The sequence below is a fragment of the Leuciscus leuciscus genome (genome assembly GCF_965113295.1).
Source record: "Leuciscus leuciscus genome assembly, chromosome: 8".
NCBI classification, from domain to species: domain Eukaryota; kingdom Metazoa; phylum Chordata; class Actinopteri; order Cypriniformes; family Leuciscidae; genus Leuciscus; species Leuciscus leuciscus.
In genome coordinates, this window is record NC_138732.1 from 43,911,855 (window position 1) to 43,928,637 (window position 16,783).

General features: G+C 40.7%; 1 protein-coding gene and 1 long non-coding RNA gene across 2 annotated transcripts; one reads left to right on the forward strand and one right to left on the reverse strand.

The window, feature by feature from the left end:
• The first annotated feature begins 244 nt into the window (after nucleotides 1-244).
• LOC309504748 (uncharacterized protein) lies at nucleotides 245-3,676 on the forward strand. The gene is made up of 9 exons (XM_082178016.1): nucleotides 245-414; nucleotides 553-757; nucleotides 869-944; nucleotides 1,508-1,791; nucleotides 2,313-2,375; nucleotides 2,560-2,642; nucleotides 2,829-2,918; nucleotides 3,007-3,212; nucleotides 3,307-3,676. The coding sequence occupies exons 1-9, from the start codon at nucleotides 392-394 to the stop codon at nucleotides 3,483-3,485; spliced, it is 1,209 nt and encodes a 402-aa protein (XP_082034142.1). The 5' UTR covers nucleotides 245-391; the 3' UTR covers nucleotides 3,486-3,676.
• A 419-nt stretch (nucleotides 3,677-4,095) lies between these two features.
• LOC309504749 lies at nucleotides 4,096-6,223 on the reverse strand. Its single transcript, XR_014208158.1, has 4 exons — nucleotides 6,064-6,223; nucleotides 4,509-4,555; nucleotides 4,325-4,398; nucleotides 4,096-4,239 (listed from the first exon to the last, which is right to left on the reverse strand). It is a non-coding gene; the product is annotated as an uncharacterized lncRNA (long non-coding RNA).
• Between the last annotated feature and the right edge of the window lie 10,560 nt (nucleotides 6,224-16,783).

The following is a 16,783-nucleotide window of genomic DNA, read 5'->3' on the forward strand; positions in this document are numbered from 1 at the left end:
TACTAGCTTAAAGTATTGTGCCAATAATGATCCTTCTGGTAAATTTGGCATTCAGTTGAGACACAAAAGCTCTTAGTTTAATGAAAATCTTTGGAAAAGAAGACAAGATGGTTTGTTTAATTAGTATTCATTTATTTAGATTTCTAATATCATATAGTATTGTCCTGTCAACCCATTACAAGTCTTGCCTTATTCAGTGTTGATTTATTGACATGTTTATGTATACTATATATACATGGACTATATATACACACACACAGAACAGGTGAAAGTATTGAGGGTGGGGACAGACAATCAAGGAGGAGGACGAAACCACACGAGGAGGGAAGGGGAATCTGAAACGAGAGGAGAAGTCAATACAACAAGATGACACAGGAAACAGAACTATAACATGGACCGAGTCATGACATGCAGGTTGTAGGGGATTTGTGAAATGTTATTCCACATACACAGCCATCCCATGCAAATTTAATTTTTTACTGACCCCTTTTTGTAAAATATTACAAATCTATTTTACAAACAAGGGTCTCACATTTTTTTACTTTTTTGCAGATCATTCCCTGGATTTTTCAAAAGAAAATCTGCAGACAAACACAGAGACAAGAAACATAAACCATGGAAAGGATTTGACATGGCTTTTTTCTTATTGAGTGACAAAGCAGAAACAACCCCGACCACACAAGATGAACTGGAGCTACTACAGGCAGGGCTGGGAAAGAGGACTCTCTCGATCACTAAAGACTTAAGCCATGAAGAGGTGAGGAGCAGCATCTTTCTTTATCTCCCCCTACCTCCTCTATCATTGCCTTCTCCACAATCGATTTTTACAGATATACCTTCCTGAAATGTTCTGTCTTTATTACTGTAGTTGTCCACTTTACTGGAGAGCACCTACCCGAAAATGGCAAGTCTTGAAGGAGGATGGCTTCTATACAAAGCAGCTGGTATGTTAAACAAGACATTAGATTAACATAAGGCTATTTGAATAGAATCTTTAAATAGTGTGGAGCCCTGCACTACACAAGGCTTTTCCGAGTTCAAAAGGAGTTTCCAGAGTTTCCCTAAATAAGCTGTTCGAAAATACTGACTTGACAGTTTTTTTGTTTTTTTTTTAAGTGGGCACATCCATGTGTACAGTGATCATAATGTGATAACCAAACTTGCCGCAAGGAGATATGGGAAATTTAGTGAATAATGTTAGAGCTTAACTCAAGAAGAGATGTCATAGAGGCTCGTATCTAAACATAAAAACATCTAATATATTTTTCTGAAACATGACATTGTAGATTATTATAATGCAGAACACCTGATTGTGCACGTTTTAACTTTTTGTCCTCGATTTCATTATCATTACAGTCGATAATACTTTTCCTCATGTCATTATTTTTCACTTACAAGTATGCCATGAATGGGTCAACTTACACTGGCTGAATGCCATGCTCAGCACACTGATGTTAATATACTTGGTTGGCACTACTTTTAATTCCCATAAAACTTGAATTTGCAGGTGGACATGGAAGGAGGAGAATGACCGCTGTCGCCTTAGAGTCAGAGGGATACACTGGCTCTGTTCTTAGAAGCGCCTCCGCAGGAGGGAAGTTTATGTTATATATTGCTCCTCTCCAAGAGAAGATTGATCTGACACCACTGCCAGTGGATGCTCCAGAGTTCAGTCTCATGCCAAAGGCTACATGCACACAGTGCAAAATGGTCATGCCATTGCAAATGCTTGCCCTTCATGTGCAAGGTGATTGTGAAGGGACGTCTTGGACAGCTCTTTGTGATTCAGAGGTGAGACGCCTTTCTTGTCACATTTTTCCACTTAATGCAAGTGAAAGGTGAATGTTGCCACCAGGCCTCCAGACTAACTTTTTTTAAAACTGTCCCTGGACATTCCTGAAAAACGGTCTCAACCATCCCGAAGTGAATGTAAACTGTCCCAAAATCGAAATGGTGTTTTTTTTAGTGTTTTTTTTCTTCTCTAATTGTTATCATCTATGTCTGTTATTGGCATAAGATAAACAGAAACATCATTATGAGAAAATAAAGTGTAGTCATAATAAATTAAAAAAGCCCCTGGAAACATGAATTTGAATATTAAAAATACATATATTATATCAAAGCCGAGTGTCTGATTAAGCATCCACAAAAGTCTGAGTGAAAATAACCATAACTATAAGAAAACCTGGTTTAAAAAAATGAATTTTGCTGTTTAGATTAAAAAAATCTTGGCCTGTTTAAATGTTAAATGACTGACAACTGTCAATCAGTGTTATCTAGTTATCTGACACATTGTTTGGCTGCATTTTCAGCAAGAAGATGAGGAGCTTGATTCTTCTGTTCCTGCGACTTTAGATGTGCCACCATCGAACAAGGTATGGTTATATGTAGGACAGAATAATATTTATTGCAATAATAATATAATCTTTTATATTTTTATTACTCCTGATTTTGAGTGAAACCATAAATGATCAAATGAACATTTACTATTTACCATTTATGCTGAGAGGGTTGCTATAAAAATTGGAACTAATCCTGTCCATACATCTTCCCATTTAGCAAAGTAAGACAAAATGCCCGATATGCAACAAATACTTCCCAAGCCAGGACATTGAGTTCCACGCCAGTATCTGTGGAACAAGGTAAGTCAAGTCACATTTATTTATATAGCACATTTCGTGCGACAGGTGCAGACTCAATGTGCTTAAGAGTAAAAAAATAAATAAATAAATAAAACAGACAAGTGGTGTATGTCCTTTGCATATAATAACATCACATTTTTTAGTTTGCTGTGATTAGATGGAATTCATTGTAACTTCCATTCTTAGTTGTAGTCCTGTATGGAGCCCAGATGCTGGACCTGAAAGTCCCCATGATCTGCAAGAACCAACACAAGATCCAATAGATGACATCTCATGGTAAAAAAAAAGAAAAGGGATCTTGAAACTTTGATTTTGCTGCCAAAATATCTTTAGATTTTTAAGATGTAATAATTTATTTTAACAGTGAAGAAGATGTTCTGCGTTGGGTTGACTCAAAAGTTGAGACGGGGAAGACCTTCAACATTTGTGTCTCGAGGGACAACATGCTGGAGAGAGGTCTAAAGCTTTGGCAGCGCCAGAAGACTGGAGGCCCAGCGAACAAACTGAAAATTACCTTCATAGGAGAAGCTGGCATCGACACTGGGGCATTAAGGAAGGAGTTCCTGTCTGGTAAGTAGTAAGCCAGTCACAAGTGTGTAATACTTCCAAATCAACAATAAAACCCTGTGACTGAGGCTGTTCTCTGGTTTGTTTATGTCCACAGAGATGGTTGCTGGGATAGAGACGCGCCTCTTTGAAGGGGGGAAGAAGGGGAAGATCCCAAAATACTCCATCACTGACCTGGACAAAAACTATTTTAAGTTTGTTACTCTTATTCATATTCTCATATTAATCAACAGTATTACTTATTTACTTGCATTTACACAATGGTGTATACTATAATGGTGTGTACAACTACTCACTGCTAGAGGAATAGACTACATTAAAAAGATATTGCTCGTGGTACACCTCTACATATCTTGTCTTAAGACACTTTGACTCTGTGACTTTGGGTACATAGTAAGTAACCATTCCAAATATTGGCTCCTGGCCATTCCAGCCAGGAACTTATCTCCTGATTCTGTAACGTGAGGCACCTTGGTGTACAAGTGCACCCCCCTGACATGATGCTGGTATGTCACAGGGACTTGGGTACATAGGAATGAATTTATATTTTCACCTCGTGCATTGTATTTGTCTTATCCGGCTTAGTACAATGTTACGATGTAATTTAGCAGACGCTTTTATCCAAAGCGACGTACATTGAGAGTTCCTACAACACAAGCAAGGACTTGTGTAGTACTTCCTACTCTTTGTAACTGGATATCTCAGGACAAACAGCTTGGCAGAATTTGATTATATGTGACCAGAAGGTCCAGTTGGACTCTGAACTAATTAGATTTTGGAGTTCAAAGGTTAAGGTCACTGTGATCTCACAAGGTGGTTTTAGTCTGAAGAATGTGATCTTTGGGATGGATTGATAAATTAGTCAAAATTAACCTAAATATTCACTTTCATGTATTGTGTGCCAGCTTGAATAAACTGCAACTCTTGAGTGCACACAAACAGGAGGTACTCAAAATCAATGGGTACTCTATTGATGACAGAAACCAACCTATCCCTTAACCTCAGTAAGAGCTGTTGTGCCATCGGATGCCTGCAAATTAACATTTAGCATTATAAGAGGAGCAATTTTGAAATTCATGTATAAGTGTACTTGTATGAGATAGTCAGTGCATTACCTGCAATAGATAATGGGGAGCACAACCCCAAAATGGAGAATCAGCAGCAGAGGTGATGTGTAGTATTGGTCTTTCTAAATGGGAGGGAGAAAATATGGCTGTTGTGAAAATGGTTATGACCTACAATACACCAGACACATAAAAAGAGCAAAACCATAAATAAAATCTACCCATCCATTCTTACCTTTATTAAGCAATCCTGTTCCAAAAAGTTTTAGTGGAGTTCTTGGCCTAAAAAAACATAATTTGATCAACAGGAAAAACAATTAGTCCATCTGCTGCCTGGAAAGATGTTGCAGTTAATGTAGGTAGCTATCGTTGTCTGTGTGTGTGTGTGTGTGTGTGTGTGTGTGTGTGTGTGTGTGTGTGTGTGTGTGTGTGTGTTGCTGCAGAAAGAGACATGAGACAACTTAATTTCAGCTACTTAAGGCTTTAGCTAGTTAGCTACTTTAAAAAAAAAAAAAAAATATCTGGCTAAATGTACGCTATATATAGCATTAATGCCATTATGCTTAACGGTTACACTAACAAGCCATCAAAATTGATGGCTTGTATAATAAAAGTAACCATACGACACTATTGAGCAGTTATAATTGAGAGTGCAGCAATACCTGTATCGATATCAATACTGCTTATCAATACTTCAAATAATTTGATGCAAAAAATAAAGTATCACATAAAGAAATTAATGTGTCATGCCTACAGAGCACAGCATTTAGAGACACCAAAACTTAGGCCAAGCCAGGACCAGAGTCCTACATTATCAATCAGCATTGCAATAAAATAGAAAAATACAACTTCAGACAACTTTCACTCACACACCTTCTAATAAAACATCTTACATAAACATGTCAATAAATCAACACTGAATAAGGCAAGACTTGTAATGGGTTGACAGGACAATACTATATGATATTAGAAATCTAAATAAATGAATACTAATTAAACAAACCATCTTGTCTTCTTTTCCAAAGATTTTCATTAAACTAAGAGCTTTTGTGTCTCAACTGAATGCCAAATTTACCAGAAGGATCATTATTGGCACAATACTTTAAGCTAGTAACTACTTGTACACTATGTCAGACAATAAGCATCACTTCATTGAACTGCCAGTTTTCCATGTGGAGTTGTGCAGGACATTAGGCTACTTATAAATAATGCCTGACACAGCTAGTTTGCGCACCGAGCAACGGAATATATATTCATGTTACCGGTGGTATGCAACATTATTTTCCGTACGGGACGGCATATGTAAGCCCCGCTCTCAAAATAACAGCATCTGCCTCTGTGTCTGCGAGCATTTGACTGTGATGGTGGGGAGACCACTACCCGTGAGCGAGAGAGAGAGCGGGACGGTCAAATAGCTGTAATCCTGTGGGCTGTGTGAGAAGATAGACTCAGGCTCTGCATGACCTGTTGCTGCTAAACAGGCAGCGCTGTGGGCAACAGTTGGCCTGTGGACTGTTGTTTGACCACTAATGACGTTACGTATTATAACACAATATAGCACAAGCACATAGCAAGCCTCTGTAACGTTACTTAAGTGAAATAAACAATTCAATTAGCCGTTAGCGCACCCTGCTAGCCTGCCTGACAATATGAGGCGTCAGATATCTAACACCATCACACAAATTAGTCAACGTGAGCTAAGTTAGCAAGCTGTATGTTTAATCGAAATATCAAACAGAGTAGGCTAATAACGTGACACCAATCATTTTAATACGGTTTTATCTACTTACCAACAACTCCACCACTGCTTCCTGGCTCGCTGGCGAGTGGCGACCATGACTTGCTTGTCAGAAAGACGTCGTTGGTGTAGACACTTGTCACTCAAGCATGTCTGACCAATGGGGAAGCACCCGCCCCCACTGCGGTACGTTTGTGTCAAAATGATTTTAAAAAAAAACGACTTCAAAACTTTTTTCACTTCATTCAAAAAAAAAGAAAGTTCAATAAAAAAAAAACACTTCAAATGATTTTTTTTTTTTTTTGCATTTAAACAGTTTTTTCTTTGATTGAAATTATTTTTTTTTTGATTGAAAATGTTTTTTTTTTTGATTGAAGCAACTTTTTTGGGATTGAATAATTAAGACACAAATGTCCTACCCATAACATGGTCCAAACACAAAAAAGATTACTTCAATCAAAGAAAACATTTTCAATCAAAAAAAAAGTGTTCAAGTGCAATTTTTTGAATCTCAAATATTTTTTTGCATTCAAAAACATTTTTTCTATGATTGAAAAGGTTTATTTTTTGATTGAAGTGATTTTTTTATTGAAAATATGTTTTGTTTGTTTGAAGCAACTTCTTTTTTGATTGAATTATAAAGACACAAATGTCCTACCCATAATATGGCCCAAACACAAAACAACAATACTTCAATCAAAAAAGTTGCTTCAAACAAAAAAACCTTCACTTCTATCAAAAAAAACATTTTCAAGCAAAAAAAAATAGTGTTCAAATGCATTTTTTTGAGTCTCAAATATATTTTTGCATTCAAACACTTTTTTTCTTTGATTGAAACGGTTTTTTTTGATTGAAAATATATTTTTTGATTGAAGCAACCTTTTTTTTGATTGAATAATAAAGACACAAATCTACCTCCATACATGTGTTGTATTTATTGTTGCAAAACTTGTTCTGTATATAGTTCGTTTGTTATCGTGATCAAAACCATTGATCTGAAGCTCAATGCTGATGCTGTCATGTAAATAGTTTTCTAATCAGCAATAAATATAAACATTTCTGATCAACCCATATCAATTGCATGCTTAAAATAACATACCGGTTAAAGCCCCGCCCATTTCAATACAACCACACCCACTTCTGGTTTAAATCCCGCCCGCTTCCGGGTTAGGCCACGCCCATCCAAGTACAGATACAGATACAGATAATTCATATGGTTAACAGATACAGATACAGATAATGCTGTACTCGCTCATCCCTAGTTTTAACACTATATCCTAATCCCAGCAGCACACCACGCAAACGCGCGCACACACGCACACACACACACACACACACACACACACACACACACACACACACACACACACACACACACACCACGCACGCACACACACACACTTAGACCTACGCTGTCCTAGTTATTTGTGTGATATGATGAGTAAAGTTAGCACTACACAATCTCATTTTTACACCAATTAACATCACACTAAACGCCACTTCAGAATTAAAAATGGTAAAATAAAATGTAAATAAAATTAGAACAAAAAAAGAGTAGCTTGCCTGTAATGTACTCACCATGCAGCGATGAACATGAAAACATGCTAGAATCACCTCATGACTTCACGCCACTAACCAATGAGAAGAGATGTTGGCGGGAAGAGACGTGCAGCCCCGCCCCAGGTGCGGCCCCGCCTCGATTGACGTCATCACTTGCCACTAACCAATGAGAAGCATTGTGGGCGTGCAGCCCCGCCCCAGGTGCACCCCCGCCCAAATCTGCAGGCTGCAGCCAGGTGCTTCTCACAGCATGACCAGTCTGAACAATCCAGTCGACTAACATAGTTAGCTGCTTTGAGGGACTTGCGTGTTTAGGAGAAATAAAGAAATAATTTTATTTTACATTTAAAATACAGTTCTGAACTCATTTAAGGGTAGCATTGTAACAGTTATTTTTATCTTAAAATTTTCAGACAAAAGTCCTAAAAATCCATCTGCTTAAAGGGATTTCACCCAAAAATTAATATTTGGTAATTTACTCACCCTCATGTTGTTCCAAACCTGTATGAGTTTCTTTCTTCTGTAAAAGAATGTTGGTAACCAGACAGTTGACGGCACCCATTGACTTCTATAGTATTTTCTGTTCCCTACTATGGTCAACTGTCAACTGCCTGGTTACCAACATTCTTTAACATATCTTATTTTGTGTTCAACAGAAGAAAGAAACTCTTTCTCTTTCTTTTTGATGACAACATTTGGTAACACTTTATTTTGATAGTCATTAGTAGCCATTCTTGTCAACAGTGCATTAGTTGACATTCAACAACACTGTTTCAACAAACAAGTAACATACATTCAACTAACTGCCTATAGACTATAAGGTACATTTCAAGTGTTAATCTACAGATTTAACAAAGTTTTACAAAAAGTGCCTGTTGACTGTCAATGTTATTTTGCAACAGGTTATTAGCCAATTGTCAACTAACTTTCTGTAGATTCAGTCACCATCTTCTAAGCTGTCTACCAACAACTCAAAATCAATCTGTCAGTTGAAAGTCAAAAGTCATGTCAGCATATGATCTGTATATGATACTGTATATCCAATTCAAGGGGTCTCAAATGCATCAAATTAATAGTTTTTAATCAGTTAAAATAATCATTTAAAAAAACTGTAGTTTCCATTTGTTGATAATCTGTTGATAGTCAACTAAAGATTAGTTGCTTATCTGTTGCTTGTCAACAAATATATTGTTTATGATCAGTAGACATTCTCCACTAAGCGTTAGTAGATATCTTTTAGGACTATCTAATTAAAGTGAAAAACAGTTGATATCAGTAGAATATGGAGGTATTTTTGGTGCAAAACTACTGAACGCCTGTGACAGTGGAATTTGTAGTTGTAGAGAATAGCCACACATGTGTATCAGTAAATTTGAAGTCACAGAGAGAAATGTTTTAAGAGTTGCAAACTTGTAGACTTTTTTTTATCTTCCACAAACACAACACAACAGTTACACCTTCTCAAATTCTTCATTGCAGGTGCACAAATCCTATTCTACAAATCACAAATTAAGAAACTCATACGCTCACATGTTTGCTACAGTTGCTGCAGTGAATATGGTGCAAAACGCATTTACACCCCGCATCAAGAAATGTGAAGTCACGGAGAAATGTTGCTCATCTGCAAATCAGTATGTGAATTCATCCAATGAGAGTTGCACACTTGTAGAATATTTTCTCACAAATGTCTTGTATATTTTTCTAGCACAAACACAAGTACATAACTACAGCTGCTTGAATCTGCTGCGACGAATCTCAAACACTGTTTTTAGCTTTCAAGTGACAAGTTTCGCGCGCTCTCCCTTTTGCACCAAGTGCACCGTGAAATGTGGGGCAAAAGTGAGTTGTGCATCTGTAGAGGCAGTGGGCGGAGCCTACATGAATATTCATGAGTTTCCCGGGCATGCGCGTGGAACTGCTCATTCTAGTTCACGCTCCTCGTTTCTCAGCAGGTTTAATGGATTATTTCAAAAAAGGTAAATATAGTTTCAGCGCGAACTTAAACTACAATTGTGTATCGTTTTGTTAAATTCATAATGTTTTTATTAATTCGTCACTGACTGAATGATTGCTTGCATTCACTTCGTGTAGGCCTATATACAGTAGCTACAGCAAACTTCAACTCGTCGTATAAATTGCACCTTGCGAAGCTTTAAAACTGTGGCTTTTACTAATTATTATCATTTGTTGATTGCAATGAATTAAATAAACCTTCTCAAATGTATCTGTGGGCTAACACTTTTTAAAATATATATAATATATCCTGGTGTGATTGTTCTTAAATTCTTGTTCGTTTAAATAAGCCAAATCATTTAAGACCAAACTCAAGCATGAATGTGTTGCTTTAATACATAAGTACAATTTGGATTAAACTAAATTGTATGGACAAAAGTGGATAAATTACATTTGATACAACTAGGTTACTGTAAATGAGAAACAAAAAACACTTAACATTATTTTACGGAATATAATAAGCCACCAATTAAGCCACCAAAATATTTACAAACATACTGGCAAAATAATGTAACAATATTATTTTTAATGTTTTGATTGCAAGGTGTGCTTGTGCTGGTTTTGATTTAATAATATATACACGGTTCAAAAGTTTGGTATTAGTAAGGTTCTAAGGTAAGGTACCTCTAAGGTACCAACAGTGCCGTCGCTGGTGGGGTGCGAGGCCCTGTGCGAACTTGAAATGCGAGGCCCTGCTCTTTGATGTGGATGCTCAATTGCGCAGTAATTACACAGTCACACGGACGTAGCTGTTCTAATTCTTTTGCATGCATAATCTTGCTGTAATACGTTTTCATCAAGTAGAATAATACATAATCATGGACATAGTCTCAGCTATGACTTTTTGCTATTTATTTCAGAGGGGAAAAAAATCAACTGTCCAACAACGAATCCGCCTATTTAAGCAATGTGTATCTAAATGGTCCAGTGGTATAACTTTTGCCTAGCGTGTCAGAGGTTGTAGGTTCGATTCTGATCTCGTATGGTTTTATTTTTCTCGTATAACGTTAGTTGTTTTTTTTCTCATCAAAACCGAATATTTTAATCAGTGGTTGTATATCAAGCAGGGACACATTTGTGTGCATTATGTTAGAGTATCCACAACGGATTGAAGCGCGCGTCCAAATGAAGACAGTGCGGTGTGTGCGCAAGCCGCACGAGAAAACACTGCAAGCACTTTGGTCACTTGATTTAAATAACACATTTCGATCTTCTCTTATTTTTTCAACAACAAAAAAAAAAACGAACGAAATGAATGCTCTGCCAGTTAATTGGATATGTTTTATTTATTTGTAGAATTGTTACATTCGTGCCGCGAGATGTTTAAAAAAGTAAAAAATAAAATAAAAACAGCAGGATTGCGAGGCCCCCTATTAGCGCGAGGCCCTGTGCGGTCGCACAGTTCGCACAGTCTATGCGACGGCTCTGGGTACCAAGACTACATTTATCTGAAAAACAGTAATATTGTGAAATATTTTTATCAACTGTCTTCTATTTTAATGTTTTAAAAAAAAATATTGTGATGGCAGAGCTCATTTTACTCTAGATTTCAGTGTCACATGACCCTTCAGAAATCATTCTAATACTGATTTGCTGCTCAAGAAACATTTCTGATTATTATCACAGTTGAAAATGGTTGTGCTGCTTAATGAAGTGTGGAAATTGACCTTGCCTGCTATCAAAGTATAACATTTCTTAAATCATAGTGATTCCAAACTTTTGTCATGCAAATCTTAAATACCAGAATGTCATGTTTTAACATTGATCCAACAAAGTTTAAAGGTTTCATTTTCAAGAGTTCAAGTCAGAAGTAGATCATGCATTTGTATCAATGATGACCATTGTGTATCATCCAGGCACACAGAGCAACACATAAGGTCAAAGAAAGAACATGACAAAGAGAAACATCAGTGTAGGGTGCAAAATGTTTATTTGGACACGGATATGGTTGTGGAGTTATTTCCCAGAGATTATTGCCAGAGATGACACAGTTGTAAAGCTTCATAAGGTAAGGTATCAGAAGATAAAAAATAAATAAATAAATAAAATGGTAATGGTTCATGTATTTAGGAATATTCTGCTCTTCTGTTGGAAATAAGTGTTGCTGTAATCATTCAGGTGTTCTGGAATTTTTGGTTTTACGGTAAAAGTGGAACGTTATTTATTTTTTATTTTTTTTATTGCAGTGACATTCAACACATGATAACAAAAGACAGTTTAAAGCATTGCAATGTACAGAGGAAAAGCACAACGAAATGAACGAGTTGAAGTTTGCTGTGCTTTATATAGGCCTACACGAAGTGAATGCCAGCAATCATTTAGTCATTAACGAATGCACAAAACGTGCAAACTAATAAAAACATTATGAACTTTATGAAATGATACACAATTGTAGTTTAAGTTCGCGCTGAAACTATATTTACCTTTTTTTAAATAATCCATTAAACCTGCTGAGAAACGAGGAGCGTGAACTAGAATGAGCAGTTCCACGCGCATGCTCTTATTCCGTAAAATAATGTTAAGTGTTTTTTGTTTCTCATTTACAGTAACCTAGTTGTATCAAATGTAATTTATCCACTTTTGTCCATACAATTTTGTTTAATCCAAATTGTACTTATGTATTAAAGCAACACATTCATGCTTGAGTTTGGTCTTAAATGATTTGGCTTATTTAAACGAACAAGAATTTAAGAACAATCACACCAGGATATAATATATATATTTTAAAAAGTGTTAGCCCACAGATACATTTGTGAAGGTTTATTTAATTTATTGCAATCAACAAATGATAATAATTAGTAAAAGCCACAGTTTTAAAGCTTCGCAAGGTGCAATTTATACGGCGAGTTGAAGTTTGCTGTAGCTACTGTATATAGGCCTACACGAAGTGAATGCCAGCAATCATTCAGTCAGTGACGAATTAATAAAAACATTATGAATTTAACAAAACGATACACAATTGTAGTTTAAGTTCGCGCTGAAACTATATTTACCTTTTTTGAAATAATCCATTAAACCTGCTGAGAAACGAGGAGCGTGAACGTACTCGGTTACTAACGTAACCTCGGTTCTCTCTAGAAGAGGTCTCTCGTACTGCGTAAGATATCTTACGCTAGGGGAAAATCCTTTTCCGCGAGATATTGAAGCCAAAAATTATCCTTAATTTTGTAATAATGCAAAACGCGTTGCAGCAGCAATGCAGACATAGGCGAGACAGCTCGCGCGCCTATTGGCTGCTCTGCGGCAACTGCAGCAGCCTATCGAGCGAGGCCTGGCGTGACGTCAGACCCAATCAGGGCACTTCGCGCCCGCTGCGTCACGTCCCGCCGAAATGGGCATGGTCTAGGCCTATAAATACCGCTCGCAGGCAGCTATTATCTGGTTTTTCATCATCGAAGCAACCAGAGCGTGTGCATGCACGGCAAGATACGCAGTACTCGTTCCCTCTTCTAGAGAGAACCGAGGTTACGTTAGTAACCGAGTACGTTCTCTTACGAGAGGTCTCTCGTACTGCGTAAGATATCTTACGCTAGGGGACCCAATGTAAAACGCCGTGCATGCTGAGATCTGACACCAAAGACCCAAGGGCGAAAGCCCGGGGTACATATAGTGCACAATCACTCAGGGAACTCACAGGGAGTCTGGGAAGAGGGAGGGGTGCAGCCTCACTCTTCCACATATAGTAGCGTCGATGGGACGCGAATTTCATCATACAGACAGGGCGGGGTACGGCCTGAACTGATGGGGAAATGTGGGTCTTACACAGTTTGCCCAGCTTTATACTGTCGAACATTGAGCTGTGCTCAGCAGACGCAGCATTCTGAGCTGATCGCATCAGGTCAGATAATACTGGTGAATTTAGACCGACAGCAGCCTGGCCTGCAGGGCGGGAACCTCTAGGTTATAAAACCTTATAAATGTAGACGGGGAGGCCCAGCCTGCCGCCATACAAATATCTTACAAGGCAATCCCACTTGACCAGGCCCACGAAGAGGCCATGCCTCTCGTGGAGTGCGCTCTGACACCCAATGGGCACTGCATGCCCTTGGAGGCGTATGCCAGCGCTATAGCATCAACTATCCATCTGGATAGGCTCTGTTTCGACGCGGCTAGTCCCTTAGAACGTCCGCTAAACGAAACAAAAAGCTGCTCCGTCTGTCTGAAAACAGACGAGCGAGACACATAAGCTCGTAATGCCCTGACTGGGCAAAGGAGGCTCGCGTCTCTTTCCTCATCAGGGACCGGTAGGGCTGACAGGGAGATAACCTGCGCCCTAAACGGTGTGTTGAGGGATTTTGGAACATAACCGTGCTTAGGTTTGAGTATAACTTTTGAGTCATTGGGCCCAAACTCCATGCACGCCGCGCTCACAGGGAGCGCGTGCAGATCCCCTATGCGCTTCACTGAAGCGAGAGCCAGCAAAAACACCGTCTTGAAAGACAGGTGTTTCAAATCGATTGACTGTAAAGGCTCAAATGGCGCACCTTTCATGGCTTCCAGAACCGTAGAAAGGTCCCATACGGGGACTGAGGGAGGTCTGGGAGGATTCAGTCTCTTAGCCCCTCTAAGGAAGCGGATGACTAAATCGTTCCTTCCTATTGACTGACCAAGCGTTGTTTCTGAGAACGCTGCTATAGCCGCCACATAAGCTTTGAGCGTGGAGGGGGCCCTGCCCCCATCCAACAGCTCTTGTAGGAAGGAAAGCACCTCCGTCACACCACAGTTTGTGGGTGACACACCACGGGCTGTGCACCAGCCCGAAAACACCGACCATTTTGAAGAATAGAGTCGTCTTGTAGACGGAGCTCTAGCCTGCGTGATCGTGTTTAATACTCCTTTAGGGAGTCCAACATGTACCCGTTGATGGCCCAGACATGAAGGGACCATAGTTCCGGGTGAGGATGCCAGATCGAGCCGCGGGCCTGTGAGAGGAGATCTCTCCTCATTGGTACTGGCCACGGGGCAGTACTTGCTAACTGCATCACGACTGGGAACCAAGGTTGGTTTTTCCAGAACGGAGCTACCAGCAGAACTGAGCATCCTTCTTCCCTGATCCGTTCTATCACCTGAGGCAGGAGAGAGACGGGGGGAAAAGCATAGAGCGGGCGGCGGGGCCACACATGGGCCAGCGCGCTCCTGCTCTTGGAGAAAAATTCTTGACAGTGAGCGTTTTCTTGAGACGCAAACAGGTCCACTTCCGCTCTGCCAAATTTCTTCCACAGCAGATGGACTGTCTGTGGGTGTAGAGACCACTCGCCTGCCGGAACATTGTTCCTGGACAGTCTGTCCGGTCCTATATTCAAGATCCCTGGCACGTGCGCTGCTCTGAGCGAGCGCAGGTTGCACTGAGCCCATACCAGGAGGCGTTCTGCCAGCCTGTACAGTTTCTCGGATCTGATGCCGCCCTGGCGATTTATGTAGGACACCACAGATATGTTGTCTGAACAGACCAAGACGTGGTGACCTTTTATTTGGGGACAAAAACGCGTCAGCGCATTGTCTACTGCCAGCATTTCGAGGCAGTTTATGTGCAGGAGCTTCTCCCGTTCTGACCATTGGCCGAAGAACGGTCTGCCCTCGAGCAGCGCTCCCCATCCCGAGGTGGACGCGTCCGTGGACACCACTTTCACCCTCGAGGAAGTCCCCAGGCTTACACCTGATTGGTACCAGTCGTTCGCTTTCCAGGGTTTCAGAGCTGTGACGCACTTCTGATTGACCCTGAGGCGAAGCAAACCGGGTGCCCACGCTTCGCGTGGGACTCGCGCTTTCAGCCAAAACTGCAGCGGGCGCATGCGGAGCAGACCCAGCTGGAGCACTGACGATGCTGAGGCCATGAGACCTAGCATCTTCTGAAATCTCTTGAGCGGGACAGACGCGCCGCAGCGAAAAGAGTTCGCTGTGCGTCGAATGTCTACCGCGCGCTGTTGTGATAGTCGCGCTATCATGGATAGTGAGTCCAGTTCTGTGCCCAGGAAAGATATTTTCTGACTGGGTGACAGGGAGCTCTTCGCCCAATTGACACTCAGACCCAAATCCTCGAGGTGATCGAGTAAAATGGTCGTGTGTTCTATGAGCACTGCGCGAGATTGCGCTAGAATCAGCCAATCGTCCAAATAGTTCAGCACTCGCATGCCTCTCATTCTGAGGGGTGCGAGCGCCGCATCCATGCACTTCGTAAATGTACGGGGTGCCAGGGACAAGCCGAACGGCAGGACTGTGTACTGATATGCCTGGTCCTCGAAGGCGAATCTCAAATATCGCCTGTGACGTGACGCTATCTGTATTTGAAAATACGCGTCTTTCAGATCTATTGACACAAACCAATCTCCTTGGCGAATCTGCACAAGGATTTGCCTGGTCGTGAGCATCCTGAACTGTCGCTTCACAAGCACTTTGTTCAGTTGCCTTAGATCTAGTATGGGTCTGAGACCCCCGTCTTTTTTCGGTACCAGGAAGTATCTGCTGTATAGCCCTCCTTCGCTCTGAACTTGAGAGAGAGGCTCTATGGCCCCTTTGCTCAATAGCTTCGCCACTTCGGCTCGAAGTAAATGTGCTACTTCTGTTTTTACCGTGGTCTCGACGCGCGCCACATAGCGGCGAGGGCGTCGGCGAAACTGTAGCGAATAGCCTCCTTTTATAATGTTCAGCACCCACTTCGAAACCCCGGGCAGCTTTGCCCATGCGTCCGCATGAATAGCTAGGGGTTGAATACGAAGCGCGCTCCCCTCGCTCAGCGATGGGGAGGCTTCGGAGTGCTGTCACACAAGCGTCGCGCTCGTGACATTTGAGGCATGGGGCGCGCTGATAACAGCGGGCAGATCGCCCGCGCTCGACTCCTCTGCGGTAGTCAACCGCGAGGGGGAGGGCTGGGCGGTTCCCGTAGGAACTGTCATGTCTATGTGTGGATGTGGGCGCGGGACAGCGGGCACATTTACCACACTGAAAGCATCGTTCGCTTGAGTGAAGCGAATGCACGTTGGTTTCGTTTTTACAGAAACCGTGAGACATGCATAACGTGGTGTTAGTGGGCACATTCACCATGTTTGAAGCGCAATCGATCTGAGTCGATTCATGTGCGCGAGCCCTGTGTGACGGGCTGTGCTTGTGTGTAGAGATGGGCACTGGGCAGTGGGCATTCTTCTTACACATAAAGCACCATCGGCCGTGGCCGGGACACCAGAAAAATTCACACTTATGGG